General features: G+C 49.3%; 2 protein-coding genes across 4 annotated transcripts in view; both read right to left on the reverse strand.

Moving 5' to 3' along the window:
• mdp1 (magnesium dependent phosphatase 1) overlaps positions 1-814 on the reverse strand; it is a 7,173-nt gene extending 6,359 nt beyond the window's left edge. The window contains exon 1 of one of the 2 annotated variants that reach the window (XM_069188803.1): positions 560-814. In XM_069188803.1, coding sequence (XP_069044904.1) covers positions 560-593 — 34 coding nt within the window. In that variant the 5' untranslated portion in view covers positions 594-814. The remainder of the gene's footprint in view (positions 1-559) is intronic. The other variant, XM_069188804.1, reaches the window with a different exon arrangement.
• Positions 815-8,864: 8,050 nt separating this feature from the next.
• On the reverse strand, positions 8,865-22,829 carry rem2 (RAS (RAD and GEM)-like GTP binding 2). 2 transcript variants are annotated; one of them, XM_069188806.1, is made up of 5 exons: positions 21,902-22,829; positions 19,150-19,492; positions 15,424-15,497; positions 14,218-14,395; positions 8,865-11,203 (listed from the first exon to the last, which is right to left on the reverse strand). In XM_069188806.1, exons 2-5 carry the CDS (start codon positions 19,484-19,486, stop codon positions 10,917-10,919), a joined length of 876 nt encoding a protein of 291 aa, XP_069044907.1. In that variant the 5' UTR covers positions 19,487-19,492; positions 21,902-22,829; the 3' UTR covers positions 8,865-10,916. The 2 variants fall into 2 exon arrangements, with proteins under 2 accessions (XP_069044907.1, XP_069044906.1); XM_069188805.1 differs by lacking the exon at positions 21,902-22,829 and adding an exon at positions 21,249-21,882.
• Positions 22,830-24,543: the final 1,714 nt, after the last annotated feature.

Consider the following 24,543-nt stretch of genomic DNA (forward strand, 5'->3'; position numbering starts at 1 on the left):
CTGACTGACTGGACACTCCAGTACATTAACACTGCACTGAGAGAGAGGGGTTCATACAGACACACTGACTGGACACTCCAGTACATTAACACTGCACTGAGAGAGAGGGGTTCATACAGACACACTGCCTGGACACTCCAGTACATTAACACTGCACTGAAAGAGAGGGGTTCATACAGACACACTGACTGGACACTCCGGTACATTAACACTGCACTGAGAGAGAGGGGTTCATACAGACACACTGACTGGACACTCCGGTACATTAACACTGCACTGAGAGAGAGGGGTTCATACAGACACACTGACTGACTGGACACTCCAGTACATTAACACTGCACTGAGAGAGAGGGGTTCATACAGACACACTGACTGGACACTCCAGTACATTAACACTGCACTGAGAGAGAGGGGTTCAGACAGACACACTGACTGACTGGACACTCCAGTACATTAACACTGCACTGAGAGAGAGGGGTTCAGACATGTAGATTTCTTTGCACGAAATTCTCCTCCGATCACCTCGGGTTTGACAGACGCGTAGGGGAGGAGATCTTACCTAAATCAAACACGATCAGCTTGGGTTTGGCCATACTCAGAACGGGACAGCCCGGTTCTGGTCCGATGCGACCCCCCGCCGAAGTGAATCGGCGATGTGTTATAGGATTCTCTCTTTTTTTTCCTTTTTAATTGCGCTGGCCGGCTTTCTCTGAATTAGCTCTGCTCGAAAGTGCGGAAACGAAACATGACGGACGCGGCGCTGACGTAACGCGCTACGGACCTCTACCACCCCACAATCCCTAGCGAGACGCGGAGCGCTCCCTTTTTTCTTTTTTCGTTACCAGGACAACGAGAAGTCAAAACCTGCGTCTGTTTTGATTCGTGTGTTCCGATTCAGATTCCACTCCTTTGCTGTTTGTGCATCTTACCGGTGTTTCGCTTTTTATTTCTTCCCTGCCTGCTCTCTTTTTCTCGACAGAGTTGTTTCTCCCTGTCTGTGCTCTGTGCGATTGGAAGGGGAGAATTGCAGTCCAGTAATGTTGTGTTAAACTGTACAGCGCTCTTGCTGGACCTCGTGTGTAGATAATACTGTGTCGATTTGTTCACGAAGAAGATTAATAAAGGTTCCCTTGCGAGAGATCCAGTAGGAAGTTCAATTGGTATATACTGTACAGGTGAACCTGCAGTTTCAGGCAGGGTACCAGTGAATGAGGCCACACTGACTCGTCTGGTTGTTACTAAATAATGGATCCCAAGATCTCATCCAGCTGTGTCTGGAGAAAAGTCAGGGTATCGGCTTCAACAACATGGCTGGGCAGCTTGTTCCACACCCCCACCACCCTCTGTGTAAAGAGGAGCCTCCTGTCCTGACTGGGGGGGTCTCACCCAGCTGTGTCTGGAGAGAAGCCAGGGTATCGGCTTCAACAACAGGGCTGGGCAGCTTGTTCCACACCCCCACCTCCCTCTGTGTAAAGAGGAGCCTCCTGTCCTGACTGGGGGGGTCTCACCCAGCTGTGTCTGGAGAGAAGCCAGGGTATCGGCTTCAACAACAGGGCTGGGCAGCCTGTCCCGTTCTGGGAGAGAGGAAAGAGAAGAGGGGGCGAGAGGGAGGGAGAGAGAGGAGAAGAGAGGAATGGGTACACTTTCTGTGTCCACGCTGTGGTCACTGAGCCTGTCCTCTCTGGACAGTCAGGTCTGTCTGTGTCCAGTCTCTGTGTCCAGGCTGTGGTCACTGAGCCTGTCCTCTCTGGACAGCCAGATCTGTGTGTGTCCAGGCTGTGGTCACTGAGCCTGTCCTCTCTGGACAGTCAGGTCTGTCTGTGTCCAGTTTCTGTGTCCAGGCTGTGGTCACTGAGCCTGTCCTCTCTGGAAAGCCAGGTCTGTCTGTGTCCAGTTTCTGTGTCCAGGCTGTGGTCACTGAGCCTGTCCTCTCTGGAAAGCCAGGTCTGTCTGTGTCCAGTTTCTGTGTCCAGGCTGTGATCACTGAGCCTGTCCTCTCTGGACAGCCAGGTCTGTCTGTGTCCAGTCTCTGTGTCCAGGCTGTGGTCACTGAGCCTGTCCTCTCTGGACAGCCAGGTCTGTCTGTGTCCAGTTTCTGCATCCAGGCTGTGGTCACTGAGCCTGTCCTCTCTGGACAGCCAGGTCTGTGTGTGTCCAGGCTGTGGTCACTGAGCCTGTCCTCTCTGGACATCCAGGTCTGTCTGTGTCCAGTTTCTGTGTCCAGGCTGTGGTCACTGAGCCTGTCCTCTCTATACAGTCAAGTCTGTCTGTGTCCAGTTTCTGCGTCCAGGCTGTGGTCACTGAGCCTGTCCTCTCTGGACAGTCAGGTCTGTCTGTGTCCAGTCTCTGTGTCCAGGCTGTGGTCACTGAGCCTGTCCTCTCTGGACAGCCAGATCTGTGTGTGTCCAGGCTGTGGTCACTGAGCCTGTCCTCTCTGGACAGTCAGGTCTGTCTGTGTCCAGTTTCTGTGTCCAGGCTGTGGTCACTGAGCCTGTCCTCTCTGGAAAGCCAGGTCTGTCTGTGTCCAGTTTCTGTGTCCAGGCTGTGGTCACTGAGCCTGTCCTCTCTGGAAAGCCAGGTCTGTCTGTGTCCAGTTTCTGTGTCCAGGCTGTGATCACTGAGCCTGTCCTCTCTGGACAGCCAGGTCTGTCTGTGTCCAGTCTCTGTGTCCAGGCTGTGGTCACTGAGCCTGTCCTCTCTGGACAGCCAGGTCTGTCTGTGTCCAGTTTCTGCATCCAGGCTGTGGTCACTGAGCCTGTCCTCTCTGGACAGCCAGGTCTGTGTGTGTCCAGGCTGTGGTCACTGAGCCTGTCCTCTCTGGACATCCAGGTCTGTCTGTGTCCAGTTTCTGTGTCCAGGCTGTGGTCACTGAGCCTGTCCTCTCTATACAGTCAAGTCTGTCTGTGTCCAGTTTCTGCGTCCAGGCTGTGGTCACTGAGCCTGTCCTCTCTGGACAGTCAGGTCTGTCTGTGTCCAGTCTCTGTGTCCAGGCTGTGGTCACTGAGCCTGTCCTCTCTGGACAGCCAGATCTGTGTGTGTCCAGGCTGTGGTCACTGAGCCTGTCCTCTCTGGAAAGCCAGGTCTGTCTGTGTCCAGTTTCTGTGTCCAGGCTGTGGTCACTGAGCCTGTCCTCTCTGGAAAGCCAGGTCTGTCTGTGTCCAGTTTCTGTGTCCAGGCTGTGATCACTGAGCCTGTCCTCTCTGGACAGCCAGGTCTGTCTGTGTCCAGTCTCTGTGTCCAGGCTTTGGTCACTGAGCCTGTCCTCTCTGGACAGCCAGGTCTGTCTGTGTCCAGTCTCTGTGTCCAGGCTGTGGTCACTGAGCCTGTCCTCTCTGGACAGCCAGGTCTGTCTGTGTCCAGTCTCTGTGTCCAGGCTGTGGTCACTGAGCCTGTCCTCTCTGGACAGCCAGGTCTGTCTGTGTCCAGTTTCTCTCCCCTCTCTCTCCGCTCTCTCACTCCTCCCTCTCCCCTCTTTCTCCCTATCTCCACTCTCTCTGTTCTCTCTCTCCTCTCTCCTCTCCTCCAGGAAGTCCGTCTTCCTCCTCTGTGTCTCAGTATTGCTCATATCCATGGAAACAGACACACTTCCTACACAAATCTGCCAGGACACTTACTTCAGCTTGTGTGTGTGTGGCAGTGTGTTTCTGTGTGAGAGGCAGCGGTAAGTGCCACACTGTGAGAGACATAACAGTTGTCAACTGAGAGTGAAGTGATTTTCAGAAACATATTTCTCTCAAACCTGTGAAAATGTGCTCTCTCACAGCAGACTGGAAATATGCCGTAGAATGTAGAAAGTGTCTGTATGAACCCCTCTCTCTCAGTGCAGTGTTAATGTACTGGAGTGTCCAGTCAGTCAGTGTGTCTGTATGAACCCCTCTCTCTCAGTGCAGTGTTAATGTACTGGAGTGTCCAGTCAGTCAGTGTGTCTGTATGAACCCCTCTCTCTCAGTGCAGTGTTAATGTACTGGAGTGTCCAGTCAGTCAGTGTGTCTGTATGAACCCCTCTCTCTCAGTGCAGTGTTAATGTACTGGAGTGTCCAGTCAGTCAGTGTGTCTGTATGAACCCCTCTCTCTCAGTGCAGTGTTAATGTACTGGAGTGTCCAGTCAGTCAGTGTGTCTGTATGAACCCCTCTCTCTCAGTGCAGTGTTAATGTACTGGAGTGTCCAGTCAGTGTGTCTGTATGAACCCCTCTCTCTCAGTGCAGTGTTAATGTACTGGAGTGTCCAGTCAGTCAGTGTGTCTGTATGAACCCCTCTCTCTCAGTGCAGTGTTAATGTACTGGAGTGTCCAGTCAGTATGAACCCCTCTCTCTCAGTGCAGTGTTAATGTACTGGAGTGTCCAGTCAGTGTGTCTGTATGAACCCCTCTCTCTCAGTGCAGTGTTAATGTACTGGAGTGTCCAGTCAGTCAGTGTGTCTGTATGAACCCCTCTCTCTCAGTGCAGTGTTAATGTACTGGAGTGTCCAGTCAGTCAGTGTGTCTGTATGAACCCCTCTCTCTCAGTGCAGTGTTAATGTACTGGAGTGTCCAGTCAGTCAGTGTGTCTGTATGAACCCCTCTCTCTCAGTGCAGTGTTAATGTACTGGAGTGTCCAGTCAGTGTGTCTGTATGAACCCCTCTCTCTCAGTGCAGTGTTAATGTACTGGAGTGTCCAGTCAGTCAGTGTGTCTGTATGAACCCCTCTCTCTCAGTGCAGTGTTAATGTACTGGAGTGTCCAGTCAGTCAGTGTGTCTGTATGAACCCCTCTCTCTCAGTGCAGTGTTAATGTACTGGAGTGTCCAGTCAGTGTGTCTGTATGAACCCCTCTCTCTCAGTGCAGTGTTAATGTACAGGAGTGTCCAGTCAGTCAGTGTGTCTGTATGAACCCCTCTCTCTCAGTGCAGTGTTAATGTACTGGAGTGTCCAGTCAGTCAGTGTGTCTGTATGAACCCCTCTCTCTCAGTGCAGTGTTAATGTACTGGAGTGTCCAGTCAGTGTGTCTGTATGAACCCCTCTCTCTCAGTGCAGTGTTAATGTACAGGAGTGTCCAGTCAGTCAGTGTGTCTGTATGAACCCCTCTCTCTCAGTGCAGTGTTAATGTACTGGAGTGTCCAGTCAGTCAGTGTGTCTGTATGAACCCCTCTCTCTCAGTGCAGTGTTAATGTACTGGAGTGTCCAGTCAGTCAGTGTGTCTGTATTACCCCCTCTCTCTCAGTGCAGTGTTAATGTACTGGAGTGTCCAGTCAGTGTGTCTGTATGAACCCCTCTCTCTCAGTGCAGTGTTAATGTACTGGAGTGTCCAGTCAGTGTGTCTGTATGAACCCCTCTCTCTCAGTGCAGTGTTAATGTACTGGAGTGTCCAGTCAGTCAGTGTGTCTGTATGAACCCCTCTCTCTCAGTGCAGTGTTAATGTACTGGAGTGTCCAGTCAGTCAGTGTGTCTGTATGAACCCCTCTCTCTCAGTGCAGTGTTAATGTACTGGAGTGTCCAGTCAGTGTGTCTGTATGAACCCCTCTCTCTCAGTGCAGTGTTAATGTACTGGAGTGTCCAGTCAGTCAGTGTGTCTGTATGAACCCCTCTCTCTCAGTGCAGTGTTAATGTACTGGAGTGTCCAGTCAGTCAGTGTGTCTGTATGAACCCCTCTCTCTCAGTGCAGTGTTAATGTACTGGAGTGTCCAGTCAGTGTGTCTGTATGAACCCCTCTCTCTCAGTGCAGTGTTAATGTACAGGAGTGTCCAGTCAGTCAGTGTGTCTGTATGAACCCCTCTCTCTCAGTGCAGTGTTAATGTACTGGAGTGTCCAGTCAGTCAGTGTGTCTGTATGAACCCCTCTCTCTCAGTGCAGTGTTAATGTACTGGAGTGTCCAGTCAGTGTGTCTGTATGAACCCCTCTCTCTCAGTGCAGTGTTAATGTACAGGAGTGTCCAGTCAGTCAGTGTGTCTGTATGAACCCCTCTCTCTCAGTGCAGTGTTAATGTACTGGAGTGTCCAGTCAGTCAGTGTGTCTGTATGAACCCCTCTCTCTCAGTGCAGTGTTAATGTACTGGAGTGTCCAGTCAGTCAGTGTGTCTGTATTACCCCCTCTCTCTCAGTGCAGTGTTAATGTACTGGAGTGTCCAGTCAGTGTGTCTGTATGAACCCCTCTCTCTCAGTGCAGTGTTAATGTACTGTAGGTTCTCTATCTCTGCCACCCACCCCCCCTCAGGAATTTTGCCAGAAGAGTGAGTCATTCTGAGAGATTTGAGAGTCACGAATGAAGGAACACTTCAGCAGAGAAATTATATTTCTTAAAGGAGCTTCAGATGAGTGCAAATAGATATGCAGAAAATGATTATTTTTTATCTCCTCTCTCTCACTGTGTCTCCTGTCTTGTTGTGTGTGTTTATTACTGAGGGCCTCTCTGTGATCTCCTCTCTCTCACTGTGTCTCCTGTCCTGTTGTGTGTGTTTATTACTGAGGGCCTCTCTGTGATCTCCTCTCTCTCTCACTGTGTCTCCTGTCCTGTTGTGTGTGTTTATTACTCAGGGCCTCTCTGTGATCTCCTCTCTCTCACTGTGTCTCCTGTCCTGTCGTGTGTGTTTATTACTGAGGGCCTCTCTGTGATCTCCTCTCTCTCACTGTGTCTCCTATCCTGTTGTGTGTGTTTATTACTGAGGGATTCTCTGTGATCTCCTCTCTCTCTCACTGTGTCTCTTGTCCTGTCGCGTGTGTTTATTACTGAGGGCTTCTCGGTGATCTCCTCTCTCTCACTGTGTCTCCTGTCCTGTTGTGTGTATTACTGAGGGCCTCTCTGTGATCTCCTCTCTCTCACTGTGTCTCCTGTCCGGTTGTGTGTGTGTGTGTTTATTATTGCGTTAGAAACTCAAGTTGACTTATGAAGGTATTGTTTGACTTTCTCAGTAACTGAAGCACTAAATTAGTCATGGAGATAGTGACTCACACACTCAATATTTCATGCTGTTCTCCTGGCTCTGTATTATTTGATCTGCTCCCAGTTATCAGATGACTTTTCTTTCTCTTCTTCCTCCAGTTCTCCTCTCCCTCCCTCGCAGAAGCAGGGTGAGAGGATTCCTCTGTCATAAGAATCCAGACTCTGGTTTCCTTGACAACAGTCACCAGGCAACTGTCACCTTGTCTGCCTCGGCAAACCACCTTTCTCTCTGCCTCTCTGAGCGCCTGGGGTTGTTCTGTATTGTGTCTCTGAGTAAGAACCTGACTGACACACTCACAGGCTGACAGGCTGACTACACTGACACAGTCACTGACTGACAGACTGACATGCTCACAGGCTGACTGACACACTGACACAGTGCCTGACTGACACACTCACAGGCTAACTGACACACTGACACAGTGCCTGACTGACACACTCACAGGCTGACTGACACACTGACAAAGTGCCTGACTGACACACTCACAGGCTGACTGACACACTGACACAGTCACTGACTGACACACTCACAGGCTGACTGACACTCACACACTGGCAGAGTGACTGACACACTGACAGGGTGACTAACACACTGACACACCCACAGACAGACACAGTGATCGAGTGATGTACTCAGGGTGTCTGACAGTAACTGACATACTTACACACTGACGGACAGTGACTGAGTGATGTACTCAGGGTGTCTGACAGTAACTGACATACTTACACACTGAGAGACACAGTGACTGAGTGATGTACTCTGAGTGTCTGACAGTAACTGACATACTTACACACTGACAGACAGTGACTGAGTGATGTACTCTGAGTGTCTGACAGTAACTGACATACTTACACACTGACAGACAGTGACTGAGTGATGTACTCTGAGTGTCTGACAGTAGCTGACATACTTACACACTGACAGACAGTGACTGAGTGATGTACTCAGGGTGTCTGACAGTAACTGACATACTTACACACTGACAGACAGTGACTGAGTGATGTACTCTGAGTGTCTGACAGTAACTGACATACTTACACACTGACAGACAGTGACTGAGTGATGTACTCAGGGTGTCTGACAGTAGCTGACATACTTACACACTGACAGACAGTGACTGAGTGATGTACTCAGGGTGTCTGACAGTAACTGACATACTTACACACTGACAGACAGTGACTGAGTGATGTACTCAGGGTGTCTGACAGTAACTGACATACTTACACACTGACAGACAGTGACTGAGTGATGTACTCTGAGTGTCTGACAGTAACTGACATACTTACACACTGACAGACACAGTGACTGAGTGATGTACTCAGGGTGTCTGACAGTAACTGACATACTTACACACTGAGAGACACAGTGACTGAGTGATGTACTCTGAGTGTCTGACAGTAACTGACATACTTACACACTGACAGACACAGTGACTGAGTGATGTACTCAGGGTGTCTGACAGTAGCTGACATACTTACACACTGACAGACAGTGACTGAGTGATGTACTCAGGGTGTCTGACAGTAACTGACATACTTACACACTGACAGACAGTGACTGAGTGATGTACTCAGGGTGTCTGACAGTAACTGACATACTTACACACTGACAGACACAGTGACTGAGTGATGTACTCAGGGTGTCTGACAGTAACTGACATACTTACACACAGACAGACACAGTGATCGAGTGATGTACTCAGGGTGTCTGACAGTAACTGACATACTTACACACTGACAGACAGTGACTGAGTGATGTACTCAGGGTGTCTGACAGTAACTGACATACTTACACACTGACAGACAGTGACTGAGTGATGTACTCAGGGTGTCTGACAGTAACTGACATAATTACACACTGACAGACTGTTGCTATCAAACCGACTGTCTTGGTGGAAATCTTTAGAACACAGGTTTTTACAATCAATAAGCATCACAAAACACACTAGAAGAAATCTGAACAAAATCATATTTATTCTTTAAAGTGTGACAATCTAGTCCCAAGTCCTGTACGATACAGTATTGTCATAATATTTACAGATATTGAAATTCAAAGTATTGAGGTGAGATGGCTTTAGAATGACATAAAATTAAAATTAAATTAATCTCTTTTCCATTCCTGCAGTTTTGTCATCTGACGGTTCGAATGCGTTTCTTACCGAGGGCGTCTCTGTGATCTCCTCTCTCTCACTGTGTCTCCTGTCCTGTTGTGTGTGTTTATTACTGAGGGATTCTCTGTGATCTCCTCTCTCTCTTTCACTGTGTCTCCTGTCCTGTTGTGTGTATTATTGACCTCTCTTACTGTCTCCTCTATAATGTAATAATAATAATAATAATAATAATAATAATGTTGCTTTATTAGCCCTATACAATTTCTTGCATTAGGAATTCATCTTTTCTCAGACCCCAGCTTACTCTCCATGAGACACAGACACACAGACAGGGAGAGAAGCTTGGGGTCAGAGTGCAGGGTCAGCCATTGTACAGCGCCCCTGGAGCAGTTGGGGTTCAGGGCCTCACTCAGGGGCCCAACGAGGAGGATTCCTCTGCCGGCTGTGGGATTTGAACCGGCAACCTTCCAATCACAGGCACAGACCCTTAGTCACAGGGCCACCGCTCTGCCTCGTAATGAGTTAATTTGACTGTGCACATAAATTTCATGTAGAGAGGATATTATAGAATCTAGTGCTAGTGCCAATGTTGATTCTGCTTATGTCCTTATTAACAGACAATTATAAATATGATTTGTGTAATGTACAATATATGCCACTAAAATATGACAGAATAGACTGAGGTCAAAAATCAGAATAAATACTAGTCTGAATTAGATATTGCATTAATGCTTGTGTTAGTTGTGACTCTATTGTCTCAACAACAGTCAAAATCACACTTCATGAAGAAGACATATCCAAAGTATATATTCATCTTTTTCTTTAATTATGTTTCTGGTGACTGTGTTAGTTGTATCTATACTGTTTATATATTAGGGCCTATATCAATATGTCTTAATTGTGTCTCTAGGGTCCATACTAATGTCTCTGTGCAAGGAGTATCTCTAGGGTCTGTAATAGTGTCTGTATTAATCTCTCTGTGTGAGGAGTGTCTCTAGGGTCTATATTAGGATCTGTATTAATCCCTCTGTGTGAGGAGTGTCTCTAGGGTCTATATTAGGATCTGTATTAATCTATCTCTGTGAGGAGTGTCTCTAGGGTCTATATTTGTGTGTGTATTAATCTCTCGGTGTGAGGAGTGTCTCTTGGGTCTATATTAGTGTCTGTATTAATCTCTCGGTGTGAGGAGTGTCTCTAGGCTCTATATTAGGATCTGTATTAATCCCTCTGTGTGAGGAGTGTCTCTAGGGTCTATATTAGTGTCTGTATTAATCTCTCTGTGTAAGGAGTGTCTCTAGGGTCTAAATTAGGGTCTGTATTAATCTCTCTATGTGAGGAGTGTCTCTAGGGTCTATATTAGTGTCTGTATTAATCTATCTGTGTGAGGAGTGTCTCTAGGGTCTATATTAGGATCTGTATTAATCTCTCTGTGTGAGGAGTGTCTCTAGGGTCTATATTAGGATCTGTATTAATCTCTCTGTGTGAGGAGTGTCTCTAGGGTCTATATTAGGGTCTGTATTAATCCCTCTGTGTGAGGGGTGTCTCTAGGGTCTATATTAGGATCTGTATTAATCTCTCTGTGTGAGGAGTGTCTCTAGGGTCTATATTAGGATCTGTATTAATCTCTCTGTGTGAGGAGTGTCTCTAGGGTCTATATTAGTGTCTGTATTAATCCCTCTGTGTGAGGAGTGTCTCTAGGGTCTATATTAGGGTCTGTATTAATCTCTCTGTGTGAGGGGTGTCTCTAGGGTCTATATTAGGGTCTGTATTAATCTCTCTTTATAAAGAGAGTCTCTAGTGTTTATTTCAGGGTTTTTATTAATCTTTGTCTTGTATAGGTTTCTATGTTCAGTGTTTCCTTATCTTCTCAGTGTCTCTCCTTCCCTCTCAGTATCACAGAGAGCTAAGATCATGACAAGAACGTGACTTCTGCCGAAAGAATCGTCCTGCACTACTGGGATAACGTGGAACTAGACTGGACAGAAACCTCTTAGCCCGTGAGGTCAGACTCTCCCTTCTGACCAGCCCAAACACACCACCGACCCCGCTGCCTGGTTGCCAGGTGGACCAGCCCCGTGCACAGCGGACAGCTCCCTCGAGGAGCTCGGAGGTGCAGTGATCCAGAGAAGCAGAGATCTCATAGTACTGACACTCAAACAGGAGAGCACTGGAATGAGCCTCTGAGAGAGACAGAGAGAGAGGGGTTAATACAGACACACTGACTGGACACTCCAGTACATTAACACTGCACTGAGAGAGAGGGGTTCATACAGACACACTGACTGACTGGACACTCCAGTACATTAACACTGCACTGAGAGAGAGGGGTTCATACAGACACACTGACTGGACACTCCAGTACATTAACACTGCACTGAGAGAGAGGGGTTCATACAGACACACTGACTGGACACTCCAGTACATTAACACTGCACTGAGAGAGAGGGGTTCATACAGACACACTGACTGACTGGACACTCCAGTACATTAACACTGCACTGAGAGAGAGGGGTTCATACAGACACACTGACTGGACACTCCAGTACATTAACACTGCACTGAGAGAGAGGGGTTCATACAGACACACTGACTGACTGGACACTCCAGTACATTAACACTGCACTGAGAGAGAGGGGTTCATACAGACACACTGACTGGACACTCCAGTACATTAACACTGCACTGAGAGAGAGGGGTTCATACAGACACACTGACTGGACACTCCAGTACATTAACACTGCACTGAGAGAGAGGGGTTCATACAGACACACTGACTGACTGGACACTCCAGTACATGAACACTGCACTGAGAGAGAGGGGTTCATACAGACACACTGACTGACTGGACACTCCAGTACATTAACACTGCACTGAGAGAGAGGGGTTCATACAGACACACTGACTGGACACTCCAGTACATTAACACTGCACTGAGAGAGAGGGGTTCATACAGACACACTGACTGACTGGACACTCCAGTACATTAACACTGCACTGAGAGAGAGGGGTTCATACAGACACACTGACTGACTGGACACTCCAGTACATTAACACTGCACTGAGAGAGAGGGGTTCATACAGACACCCTGACTGGACACTCCAGTACATTAACACTGCACTGAGAGAGAGGGGTTCATACAGACACCCTGACTGGACACTCCAGTACATTAACACTGCACTGAGAGAGAGGGGTTCATACAGACACACTGACTGACTGGACACTCCAGTACATTAACACTGCACTGAGAGAGAGGGGTTCATACAGACGCACTGACTGGACACTCCAGTACATTAACACTGCACTGAGAGAGAGGGGTTCATACAGACACCCTGACTGGACACTCCAGTACATTAACACTGCACTGAGAGAGAGGGGTTCATACAGACACACTGACTGACTGGACACTCCAGTACATTAACACTGCACTGAGAGAGAGGGGTTCATACAGACGCACTGACTGGACACTCCAGTACATTAACACTGCACTGAGAGAGAGGGGTTCATACAGACACACTGACTGACTGGACACTCCAGTACATTAACACTACACTGAGAGAGAGGGGTTCATACAGACACACTGACTGGACACTCCAGTACATTAACACTGCACTGAGAGAGAGGGGTTCATACAGACACACTGACTGGACACTCCAGTACATTAACACTGCACTGAGAGAGAGGGGTTCATACAGACACACTGACTGACTGGACACTCCAGTACATTAACACTGCACTGAGAGAGAGGGGTTAATACAGACACACTGACTGGACATTAACACTGCACCAGCCTGGAGAGTCTCACACTGCTCTGTCAGTGTCAGTGGAGTCTGATTATAATCTCAGTGAATCACTAATCAAGATCACAGTCCAGTCAGTCCAGTCCAGCCTGGAGAGTCTCACACTGCTCTGTCAGTGTCAGTGGAGTCTGATTATAATCTCAGTTAATCACTAATCAAGATCACAGTCCAGTCAGTCCAGTCCAGCCTGGAGAGTCTCACACTGCTCTGTCAGTGTCAGTGGAGTCTGATTATAATCTCAGTGAATCACTAATCAAGATCACAGTCCAGTCAGTCCAGTCCAGCCTGGAGAGTCTCACACTGCGCTGTCAGTGTCAGTGGAGTCTGATTATAATCTCAGTGAATCACTAATCAAGATCACAGTCCAGTCAGTCCAGTCCAGCCTGGAGAGTCTCACACTGCTCTGTCAGTGTCAGTGGAGTCTGATTATAATCTCAGTGAATCACTAATCAAGATCACAGTCCAGTCAGTCCAGTCCAGCCTGGAGAGTCTCACACTGCTCTGTCAGTGGAGTCTGATTATAATCTCAGTTAATCACTAATCAAGATCACAGTCCAGTCAGTACTTTACCCCAACCTGCACAGATCAGGGGGAGGAGAGTGAAACTGTACCCCAGACTGTACCCCAACCTGCACAGCAGATCAGGGGAACAGAGAGGAACTGTACCCCAAGCTGCACAGATCAGGAGCAGTAGAGAGAAGCTGTACCCCAGACTGTACCCCAACCTGCACAGCAGATCAGGGGAGCAGAGAGAAACTGTACCCCAAACTGCACAGATCAGGAGGAGAGAGAAACTGTACCCCAGACTGTACCCCAACCTGCACAGATCAGGAGGAGAGAGAAACTGTACCTCAGACTGTACCCCAACCTGCACAGCAGAGCAGGGGAACAGAGAGAAACTGTACCCCAACCTGCACAGAGCAGGAGGAGAGAGAAAATGTATTCCAGACTGTACCCCAACCTGCACAGATCAGGAGCAGTAGAGAGAAACTGTACCCCAGACTGTACCCCAACCTACACAGATCAGGAGGAGAGAGAAACTGTACCCCAGACTGTACCCCAACCTGCACAGATCAGGAGAGAGAGAAACTATACCCCAGACTGTACCCCAACCTGCACAGATCAGGGGAGAGAGAAACTGTACCCCAGACTGTACCCCAACCTGCACAGCAGATCAGGGAGAGAGAAACTGTACCCCAGACTGTACCCCAACCTGCACAGATCAGGGGAGAGAGACTGTACCCCAGACTGTACCCCAACCTGCACAGATCAGGGGAGAGAGAAAGTGTACCTCATCAGAATGAAGGGGAGACCAGCCTGTACAGCAGAGTGTCCACTGAGACATACTGTATAAAGACATTTCATTGCATGAAGCCACAACACAAAGCTGGCTCACCCTCTGCGCTGACCTCCCGTGACCTCACCAGGTCAGTCTTGTTCCCCACGAGGATGATGGGGGTTTGGGGGTGACTCTCGCGCAGTTGGAGGCGGAGTTGTGCTGCACGATGGAAACTGCGCCTGTCTGTCACTGAGAACACCAGCAAACACACTTCACAGTTCAGCAACGACAGGTCCTGTTGGAGAGAGAGGGGTTAATAGAGACACACTGACTGACTGGACACTCCAGTACATTAACACTGCACTGAGAGAGAGGGGTTCATACAGACACACTGACTGACTGGACACTCCAGTACATTAACACTGCACTGAGAGAGAGGGGTTCATACAGACACACTGACTGACTGGACACTCCAGTACATTAACACTGCACTGAGAGAGAGGGGTTCATACAGACACACTGACTGGACACTCCAGTACATTAACACTGCACTGAGAGAGAGGGGTTCATACAGACACACTGACTGACTGGACACTCCAGTACATTAACACTGCACTGAGAGAGAGGGGTTCATACAGACACACTGACTGGACACTCCAGTACATTAACACTGCACTGAGAGAGAGGGGTTCATACAGACACACTGACTGGACACTCCAGTACATTAACACTGCACTGAGAGAGAGGGGTTCATACAGACACACTGACTGACTGGACACTCCAGTACAGTAACACTGCACTGAGAGAGAGGGGTTCATACAGACACACTGACTGACTGGACACTCCAGTACATTAACACTGCACTGAGAGAGAGGGGTTCATACAGACACACTGACTGGACACTCCAGTACATTAACACTGCACTGAGAGAGAGGGGTTCATACAGACACACTGACTGGACACTCCAGTACATTAACACTGCACTGAGAGAGAGGGGTTCATACAGACACACTGACTGGACACTCCAGTACATTAACACTGCACTGAGAGAGAGGGGTTCATACAGACACACTGACTGGACACTCCAGTACATTAACACTGTACTGAGAGAGAGGGGTTCATACAGACACACTGACTGACTGGACACTCCAGTACATTAACACTGCACTGAGAGAGAGGGGTTCATACAGACACACTGACTGACTGGACACTCCAGTACATTAACACTGCACTGAGAGAGAGGGGTTAATACAGACACACTGATTGATAGATAAAAAACAGAACCAACTAAACACAATCTCAGAGATAGGGACGGAGATCCACCTGTTTCCAGTTGTCGTATACAATGACGGTTACCTCCTCTTCATCCACTATCACTGTCCTCACATATCCATCTTCTGGAATAGAGTCACATCAGCCTTTAATTCCTTGGTATAGATTATAATCAGTAGTTGTTTAATGCTTTAGAATTATAATTTAAAATAAAAATATGGTCAATGTACATTCAGTCTAGTCTGTAATGTCTCACACTACTCTGTCAGTGTCAGTGGAGTCTGATTATAATCTCAGTGAATCACTAATCAAGATCACAGTCCAGTCAGTCCAGTCCAGCCTGGAGAGTCTCACACTGCTCTGTCAGTGTCAGTGGAGTCTGATTATAATCTCAGTGAATCACTAATCAAGATCACAGTCCAGTCAGTCCAGCCTGGAGAGTCTCACACTGCTCTGTCAGTGTCAGTGGAGTCTGATTATACTCTCAGTTAATAACTAATCAAGATCACAGTCCAGTCAGTCCAGTCCAGCCTGGAGAGTCTCACACTGCTCTGTCAGTGTCAGTGGAGTCTGATTATAATCTCAGTGAATCACTAATCAAGATCACAGTCCAGTCAGTCCAGTCCAGCCTGGAGAGTCTCACACTGCTCTGTCAGTGTCAGTGGAGTCTGATTATAATCTCAGTGAATCACTAATCAAGATCACAGTCCAGTCAGTCCAGTCCAGCCTGGAGAGTCTCACACTGCTCTGTCAGTGTCAGTGGAGTCTGATTATAATCTCAGTGAATCACTAATCAAGATCACAGTCCAGTCAGTCCAGTCCAGCCTGGAGAGTCTCACACTGCTCTGTCAGTGTCAGTGGAGTCTGATTATAATCCCAGTTAATCACTAATCAAGATCACAGTCCAGTCAGTCCAGTCCAGCCTGGAGAGTCTCACACTGCTCAGTCAGTGTCAGTGGAGTCTGATTATAATCCCAGTTAATCACTAATCAAGATCACAGTCCAGTCAGTCCAGTCCAGCCTGGAGAGTCTCACACTGCTCTGTCAGTGTCAGTGGAGTCTGATTATAATCTCAGTTAATCACTAATCAAGATCACAGTCCAGTCAGTCCAGTCCAGCCTGGAGAGTCTCACACTGCTCTGTCAGTGTCAGTGGAGTCTGATTATAATCTCAGTGAATCACTAATCAAGATCACAGTCCAGTCAGTCCAGTCCAGCCTGGAGAGTCTCACACTGCTCTGTCAGTGTCAGTGGAGTCTGATTATAATCTCAGTGAATCACTAATCAAGATCACAGTCCAGTCAGTCCAGTCCAGCCTGGAGAGTCTCACACTGCTCTGTCAGTGTCAGTGGAGTCTGATTATAATCTCAGTGAATCACTAATCAAGATCACAGTCCAGTCAGTCCAGTCCAGCCTGGAGAGTCTCACACTGCTCTGTCAGTGTCAGTGGAGTCTGATTATAATCCCAGTTAATCACTAATCAAGATCACAGTCCAGTCAGTCCAGTCCAGCCTGGAGAGTCTCACACTGCTCAGTCAGTGTCAGTGGAGTCTGATTATAATCCCAGTTAATCACTAATCAAGATCACAGTCCAGTCAGTCCAGTCCAGCCTGGAGAGTCTCACACTGCTCTGTCAGTGTCAGTGGAGTCTGATTATAATCTCAGTGAATCACTAATCAAGATCACAGTCCAGTCAGTCCAGTCCAGCCAGGAGAGTCTCACACTGCTCAGTCAGTGTCAGTGGAGTCTGATTATAATCTCAGTGAATCACTAATCAAGATCACAGTCCAGTCAGTCCAGCCTGGAGAGTCTCACACTGCGCTGTCAGTGGAGTCTGATTATAATCTCAGTTAATCACTAATCAAGATCACAGTCCAGTCAGTCCAGTCCAGCCTGGAGAGTCTCACACTGCTCTGTCAGTGTCAGTGGAGTCTGATTATAATCTCAGTGAATCACTAATCAAGATCACAGTCCAGTCAGTTCAGTCCAGCCTGGAGAATCTCACACTGCTCTGTCAGTGTCAGTGGAGTCTGATTATAATCTCAGTGAATCACTAATCAAGATCACAGTCCAGTCAGTCCATCCAGCCTGGAGAGTCTCACACTGCTCTGTCAGTGTCAGTGGAGTCTGATTATAATCTCAGTTAATCACTAATCAAGATCACAGTCCAGTCAGTCCAGTCCAGCCTGGAGAGTCTCACACTGCTCTGTCAGTGTCAGTGGAGTCTGATTATAATCTCAGTTAATCACTAATCAAGATCACAGTCCAGTCAGTCCAGTCCAGCCTGGAGAGTCTCACACTGCTCTGTCAGTGTCAGTGGAGTCTGATTATAATCTCAGTGAATCACTAATCAAGATCACAGTCCAGTCAGTCCAGTCCAGCCTGGAGAGTCTCACACTGCTCTGTCAGTGTCAGTGGAGTCTGATTATAATCTCAGTTAATCACTAATCAAGATCACAGTCCAGTCAGTCCAGTCCAGCCTGGAGAGTCTCACACTGCGCTGTCAGTGGAGTGTGATTATAATCTCAGTGAATCACTAATCAAGATCACAGTCCAGTCAGTCCAGTCCAGTCTGGAGTGTCTCACACTGCTCTGTCAGTGTCAGTGGAGTCTGATTATAATCTCAGTTAATCACTAATCAAGATCACAGTCCAGTCAGTCCAGTCCAGTCTGGAGAGTCTCACACTGCTCTGTCAGTGTCAGTGGAGTCTGATTATAATCTCAGTGAATCACTAATCAAGATCACAGTCCAGTCAGTCCAGTCCAGCCTGGAGAGTCTCACACTGCTCTGTCAGTGTCAGTGGAGTCTGATTATAATCTCAGTGAATCACTCATCAAGATCACAGTCCTGTCAGTCCAGTCCAGCCTGGAGAGTCTCACACTGCTCTGTCAGTGTCAGTGGAGTCTGATTATAATCTCAGTGAATCACTAATCAAGATCACAGTCCAGTCAGTCCAGTCCAGCCTGGAGAGTCTCACACTGCTCTGTCAGTGTCAGTGGAGTCTGATTATAATCTCAGTGAATCACTAATCAAGATCACAGTCCAGTCAGTCCAGTCCAGTCTGGAGTGTCTCACACTGCTCTGTCAGTGTCAGTGGAGTCTGATTATAATCTCAGTTAATCACTAATCAAGATCACAGTCCAGTCAGTCCAGTCCAGCCTGGAGAGTCTCACACTGCTCTGTCAGTGTCAGTGGAGTCTGATTATAATCTCAGTGAATCACTAATCAAGATCACAGTCCAGTCAGTCCAGTCCAGCCTGGAGTGTCTCACACTGCTCTGTCAGTGTCAGTGGAGTCTGATTATAATCTCAGTGAATCACTAATCAAGATCACAGTCCAGTCAGTCCAGTCCAGCCTGGAGAGTCTCACACTGCTCTGTCAGTGGAGTCTGATTATAATCTCAGTGAATCACTAATCAAGATCACAGTCCAGTCAGTCCAGTCCAGCCTGGAGAGTCTCACACTGCTCTGTCAGTGTCAGTGGAGTCTGATTATAATCTCAGTGAATCACTAATCAAGATCACAGTCCAGTCAGTCCAGTCCAGCCTGGAGAGTCTCACACTGCTCTGTCAGTGTCAGTGGAGTCTGATTATAATCTCAGTGAATCACTAATCAAGATCACAGTCCAGTCAGTCCAGTCCAGCCTGGAGAGTCTCACACTGCTCTGTCAGTGTCAGTGGAGTCTGATTATAATCTCAGTGAATCACTAATCAAGATCACAGTCCAGTCAGTCCAGTCCAGCCTGGAGTGTCACACTGCTCTGTCAGTGTTAATTTACCAACAACATTGTCGGAGTCGACGGATGCAGTTCTGTCGTTTATCCCAGAGAGGGCGCTGGCGAGCGAGGACTTCCCCACCCCGTTCTGCCCCAGGAGCGCGATCCGAACTGGTCCGTCCTCATCCCTATCGGGGGGGCAGCCTCTCTCCCTCGCTTCCTTGTCCCCGCCCCCTGCCTCTTCGGAGGCGGGGCTGAAGCCGATCGGCGGAGGGCTGGGCCCGGCGAGGCCCGACGCCCAGTCTCCGTCCTCGGACACGGCCTCCTCCCTCCTGAGCTGGTGCTTGATGGGCAGGGGGGTGCTGCCCCTGCGATGCGGGGGGGCGCTGGAGAGAGTCATGGTGCGCTGACGGGGGGAGAGAGGAGCTGCGCTGATTAAGAGCACGTCATTAATGAGCGACAGCGTCTCGAGATCCTGTGAGCAGGGAGAGGGGTACCCCTGTCCCCCACACTGCATCAGCCAGGCACCCCAGGACCGGGTCAGGCGCCGGTCCATACAGCTTGTCAGGCTGGGGTTCTGAATACTGACCAGACACCTGGTCCAGAACCGGGTCAGGCGCCGGTCCTACAGCTTGTCAGGCTGGGGTTCTGAATACTGACCAGACACCTGGTCCAGAACCGGGTCAGGCGCCGGTCCTACAGCTTGTCAGGCTGGGGTTCTGAATACTCACAGACAGATACACACCACACACACACAGATACACACCACACACACACAGATACACTCCCTCACACACACAGATACACATACAGTACACACACCTCACACACACAGGGACTGACACACACACAGATACATACACCTCCACAAAGACACATGAATGCACACACACAGAACCACAAACTCACACACACACACAGATACACACACAGCCACTGACACACACAGATACACACACAGCCAGACACACACTCAGAATCACAAACTCACACACAGATACACACACAGGCACTGACACACACAGATACACACAGAGGCACTGACACACACAGGCACTGACACACACGCAGAACAACAAACTCACACACAGATACACACACAGGCACTGACATACAGTACACACACCTCACACACACAGGGACTGACACACACACAGATACATACACCTCCACAAAGACACATGAATGCACACACACAGAACCACAAACTCACACACACACACACAGATACACACACAGCCACTGACACACACAGATACACACACAGCCAGACACACACTCAGAATCACAAACTCACACACAGATACACACAGAGGCACTGACACACACACCTCCACACACACACCTCCACACACAGGCACTGACACACACGCAGAACAACAAACTCACACACAGATACACACACTTTCACAAAGGCACATGCATGCACACACACAGAACCACGAACACACACACACAGCCGTGTGTAGCGGAGCTGGTGTGGTGACGTCAGCGCCCTCCCTGCGCGTAGCAGGGTCCTCAGCTGCCTGGGCTGGGGAGGTCTCCTCCAGCTCCCTGGTGCCCTGCTGTGTTACCAGAGACCCGGGTTCACGCCCAGGTGTGGGGGACTGAACGGGCGGCGGGGGCAAGACCCCGCGTGGAACCGTGACTGTCACACGTGCACATACACATGCAAATAAACACACACACTCACCCACATGCACATCGACACACAGACACACACACTCACCCACATGCACATCGACACACAGACACACACACACGCTGTACAGACACACAGACACACACACTCACCCACATGCACATCGACACACAGACACACACACACGCTGTACAGACACACAAGTACACACAGACACACACACTCACCCACATGCACATCGACACACAGACACACACACACTCACCCACACACACACATGCTGTACAGACACACAGACACACAGATTTACGGGGCCGGCGGGTCAGGGCCATGGCCGCTATCCCACACCAACACACAGGGAACGTGCAGGTTCCCCAGGCTGGACTCGTTCCCAGAGCTCCCTGCGGCTCCCCCGCTACGACAGCCGCGCCGTCTCGCCAGACCATCCGGCGAGGCGACCTGCTGCCACATTCCGTGACCGTTCCACGCCCCCTGCCCCGCGGGGTACCGCCCCACTCACCGTGCGTGCTGGACCACGCACCACCGCCGGCTCCGCCCTCGGTCCACGCGTGGGTGTCCGCCCGCGGCTCTCCCGGCGTGCCCGAGCGCGTGAACACCGATGCTCGCCCGGGGGCGGGAGCGCGAGAGTCCCTGTGGTGTTTTTCCACACCTATGCGCCGGACCGACCCGTGCGCCCGTGTAAATCTGTGTCTGTGCGTGGGCACTAGAGGGTGTCTGTCTGTGCGTGTCCTCAGTTGTCCGTGTCTGTGGGCGCTGGTGTCTCTGGTCTGTTGTCCGCGCGTGTGGTCGCGGGTGTCTGTCGGTGCGTGGAAGCCCGGGTGTCTTGTCTCCTGTCCGCGCGTGTGGTCGCGGTGTCTGTTGTAACGCGCTTCCCTGCCACTGACGACTGAGCCGAGCCGCGCGGGCTGGCGGGAGACACCTGTACTCCCCTCTCTCTCTCTCTCTCCTCCCGCCCCCTCAGCCCCCTCCCCTCTCCCCCCCGCCTTTGTCCCGTGACCGCGCACACGCGCGCGTGTGTGTGGCAGCACGCCTCGCACGATGACTCACGCACTGCGGTTCGGCCCGGGCGAGCAGCGCCTCGGACAGGACCCGCCGGCCGGACGGGTCAGGTCGCTCAGAGAAGCGCACGGCGGCCAAGTCAAAGACGATCACCTGCAATTCCCCAGGGCTGCCAGCAGGCGGCAGCACAGGACAGCGAGTGGCGTTTAAAACGCCTATGGGGAGAAACTGTGTGTATACTGCTGTGAGCTCTTGTGTGTGTCTGTGTGTGTGTATACTGCTGGCAGCTCTTGTGTATGTGTCTGTGTGTGTGTGTATACTGCTGTCAGCTCTCGTGTGTGTCTGTGTGTGTGTATACTGCTGTCAGCTCTTGTGTGTGTGTCTGTGTGTGTGTATACTGCTGTCAGCTCTTGTGTGTGTGTCAGTGTGTGTATACTGCTGTCAGCTCTTGTGTGTGTGTCTGTGTGTGTATACTGCTGTCAGCTCTTGTGTGTGTGTGTCAGTGTGTGTGTGTATACTGCTGTGAGCTCTTGTGTGTGTGTCTGTGTATACTGCTGTCAGCTCTCGTGTGTGTCTGTGTGTGTGTGTATACTGCTGTCAGCTCTCATGTGTGTGTGTCTGTGTGTGTGTATACTGCTGTCAGCTCTTGTGTGTGTCTGTGTGTGTATACTTCTGTCAGCTCTTGTGTGTCTGTGTGTGTGTATACTGCTGTCAGCCCTTGTGTGTGTGTCTATGTGTGTGTATACTGCTGTCAGCTCTTGTGTGTGTCTGTGTGTGTGTATACTGCTCTCACCTTTTGTGTGTGTCTCTGTGTGTGTGTATATACTGCTGTCAGCTCCCTTGTGTGTGTCTGTGTGTGTATACTGCTGTCAGCTCTCGTGTGTGTCTGTGTGTGTGTATACTACTGTCAGCTTTCCTGTGTGTGTGTCTGTGTGTGTGTATACTGCTGTCAGCTCTCGTGTGTGTCTGTGTGTGTATACTGCTGTCAGCTCTCGTGTGTGTCTGTGTGTGTATACTGCTGTCAGCTCTCGTGTGTGTCTGTGTGTGTATGCTGCTGTCAGCTCTTGTGTGTCTGTGTGTGTATACTGCTGTCAGCTCTCATGTGTGTGTGTCTGTGTGTGTATACTGCTGTCAGCTCTCGTGTGTGTCTGTGTGTGTGTGTATACTGCTGTCAGCTCTTGTGTGTGTCTGTGTGTGTATACTGCTGTCAGCTCTCGTGTGTGTCTGTGTGTGTATGCTGCTGTCAGCTCTTGTGTGTCTGTGTTTGTGTATACTGCTGTCAGCTCTCGTGTGTGTCTGTGTGTGTATACTACTGTCAGCTCTTGTGTGTGTCAGTGTGTGTGTGTATATTGCTGTCAGCTCTTGTGTGTGTGTCTATGTGTGTATACTGCTGTCAGCTCTTGTGTGTGTCTGTGTGTGTATACTGCTGTCAGCTCTCATGTGTGTCTGTGTGTGTATGCTGCTGTCAGCTCTTGTGTGTCTGTGTGTGTGTATACTGCTGTCAGCTCTCGTGTGTGTCTGTGTGTGTATGCTGCTGTCAGCTCTTGTGTGTCTGTGTGTGTGTATACTGCTGTCAGCTCTCGTGTGTGTCTGTGTGTGTATACTACTGTCAGCTCTTGTGTGTGTCAGTGTGTGTGTGTATATTGCTGTCAGCTCTTGTGTGTGTGTCTATGTGTGTATACTGCTGTCAGCTCTTGTGTGTGTCTGTGTGTGTGTATACTGCTGTCAGCTCTTGTGTGTCTGTGTGTGTGTATACTGCTGTCAGCTCTCTTGTGTGTCTGTGTGTGTATACTGCTGTCAGCTCTTGTGTGTGTCTGTGTGTGTGTATACTGCTGTCAGCTCTTGTGTGTGTCTGTGTGTGTGTATACTGCTGTCAGCTCTCATGTGTGTGTGTCTGTGTGTGTATACTGCTGTCAGCTCTTGTGTGTGTCTGTGTGTGTATACTGCTGTCAGCTCTCGTGTGTGTCTGTGTGTGTGTGTACTGCTGTCAGCTCTCGTGTGTGTCTGTGTGTGTGTATACTGCTGTCAGCTCTCGTGTGTGTCTGTGTGTGTATACTGCTCTCACCTTTTGTGTGTCTCTGTGTGTGTATACTGCTGTCAGCTCTTGTGTGTGTCTGTGTGTGTGTATACTGCTGTCAGCTCTCGTGTGTGTCTGTGTGTGTATATACTGCTGTCAGCTCTCTTGTGTGTCTGTGTGTGTATACTGCTGTCAGCTCTTGTGTGTGTCTGTGTGTGTGTATACTGCTGTCAGCTCTTGTGTGTGTCTGTGTGTGTGTATACTGCTGTCAGCTCTTGTGTGTGTCTGTGTGTGCGTATGCTGCTGTCAGCTCTTGTGTGTGTCTGTGTGTGTATACTGCTGTCAGCTCTTGTGTGTGTGTCTGTGTATACTGCTGTCAGCTCTTGTGTGTGTCTGTGTGTGTATACTGCTGTCAGCTCTTGTGTGTGTGTCTGTGTATACTGCTGTCAGCTCTTGTGTGTCTGTGTGTGTATACTGCTGTCAGCTCTTGTGTGTGTCTGTGTGTGTATACTGCTGTCAGCTCTTGTGTGTGTCTGTGTGTGTGTATACTGCTGTCAGCTCTCTTGTGTGTCTGTGTGTGTGTGTATACTGCTGTCAGCTCTTGTGTGTGTCTGTGTGTGTGTATACTGCTGTCAGCTCTCTTGTGTGTCTGTGTGTGTATACTGCTGTCAGCTCTTGTGTGTGTCTGTGTGTGTGTATACTACTGTCAGCTCTTGTGTGTGTCTGTGTGTATACTGCTGTCAGCTCCCTTGTGTGTGTCTGTGTGTGTGTATACTGC

The sequence above is a fragment of the Lepisosteus oculatus genome, chromosome 4 (genome assembly GCF_040954835.1).
Source record: "Lepisosteus oculatus isolate fLepOcu1 chromosome 4, fLepOcu1.hap2, whole genome shotgun sequence".
NCBI classification, from domain to species: domain Eukaryota; kingdom Metazoa; phylum Chordata; class Actinopteri; order Semionotiformes; family Lepisosteidae; genus Lepisosteus; species Lepisosteus oculatus.

Bases quoted from the DNA above. Each gene is read 5' to 3' on its own strand.
- rem2 (XM_069188806.1), bottom strand. From the start codon at position 19,486: ATGACTCTCTCCAGCGCCCCCCCGCATCGCAGGGGCAGCACCCCCCTG. The intron at 14,396-15,423 runs GTGGATCTCCGT...TCTCTCCAACAG, and splicing joins TATACGACAACTGGAAACAG to GACCTGTCGTTGCTGAACTG. The intron at 11,204-14,217 runs GTGAGCCAGCTT...TGTCTCTCTCAG, and splicing joins ACGGGAGGTCAGCGCAGAGG to AGGCTCATTCCAGTGCTCTC.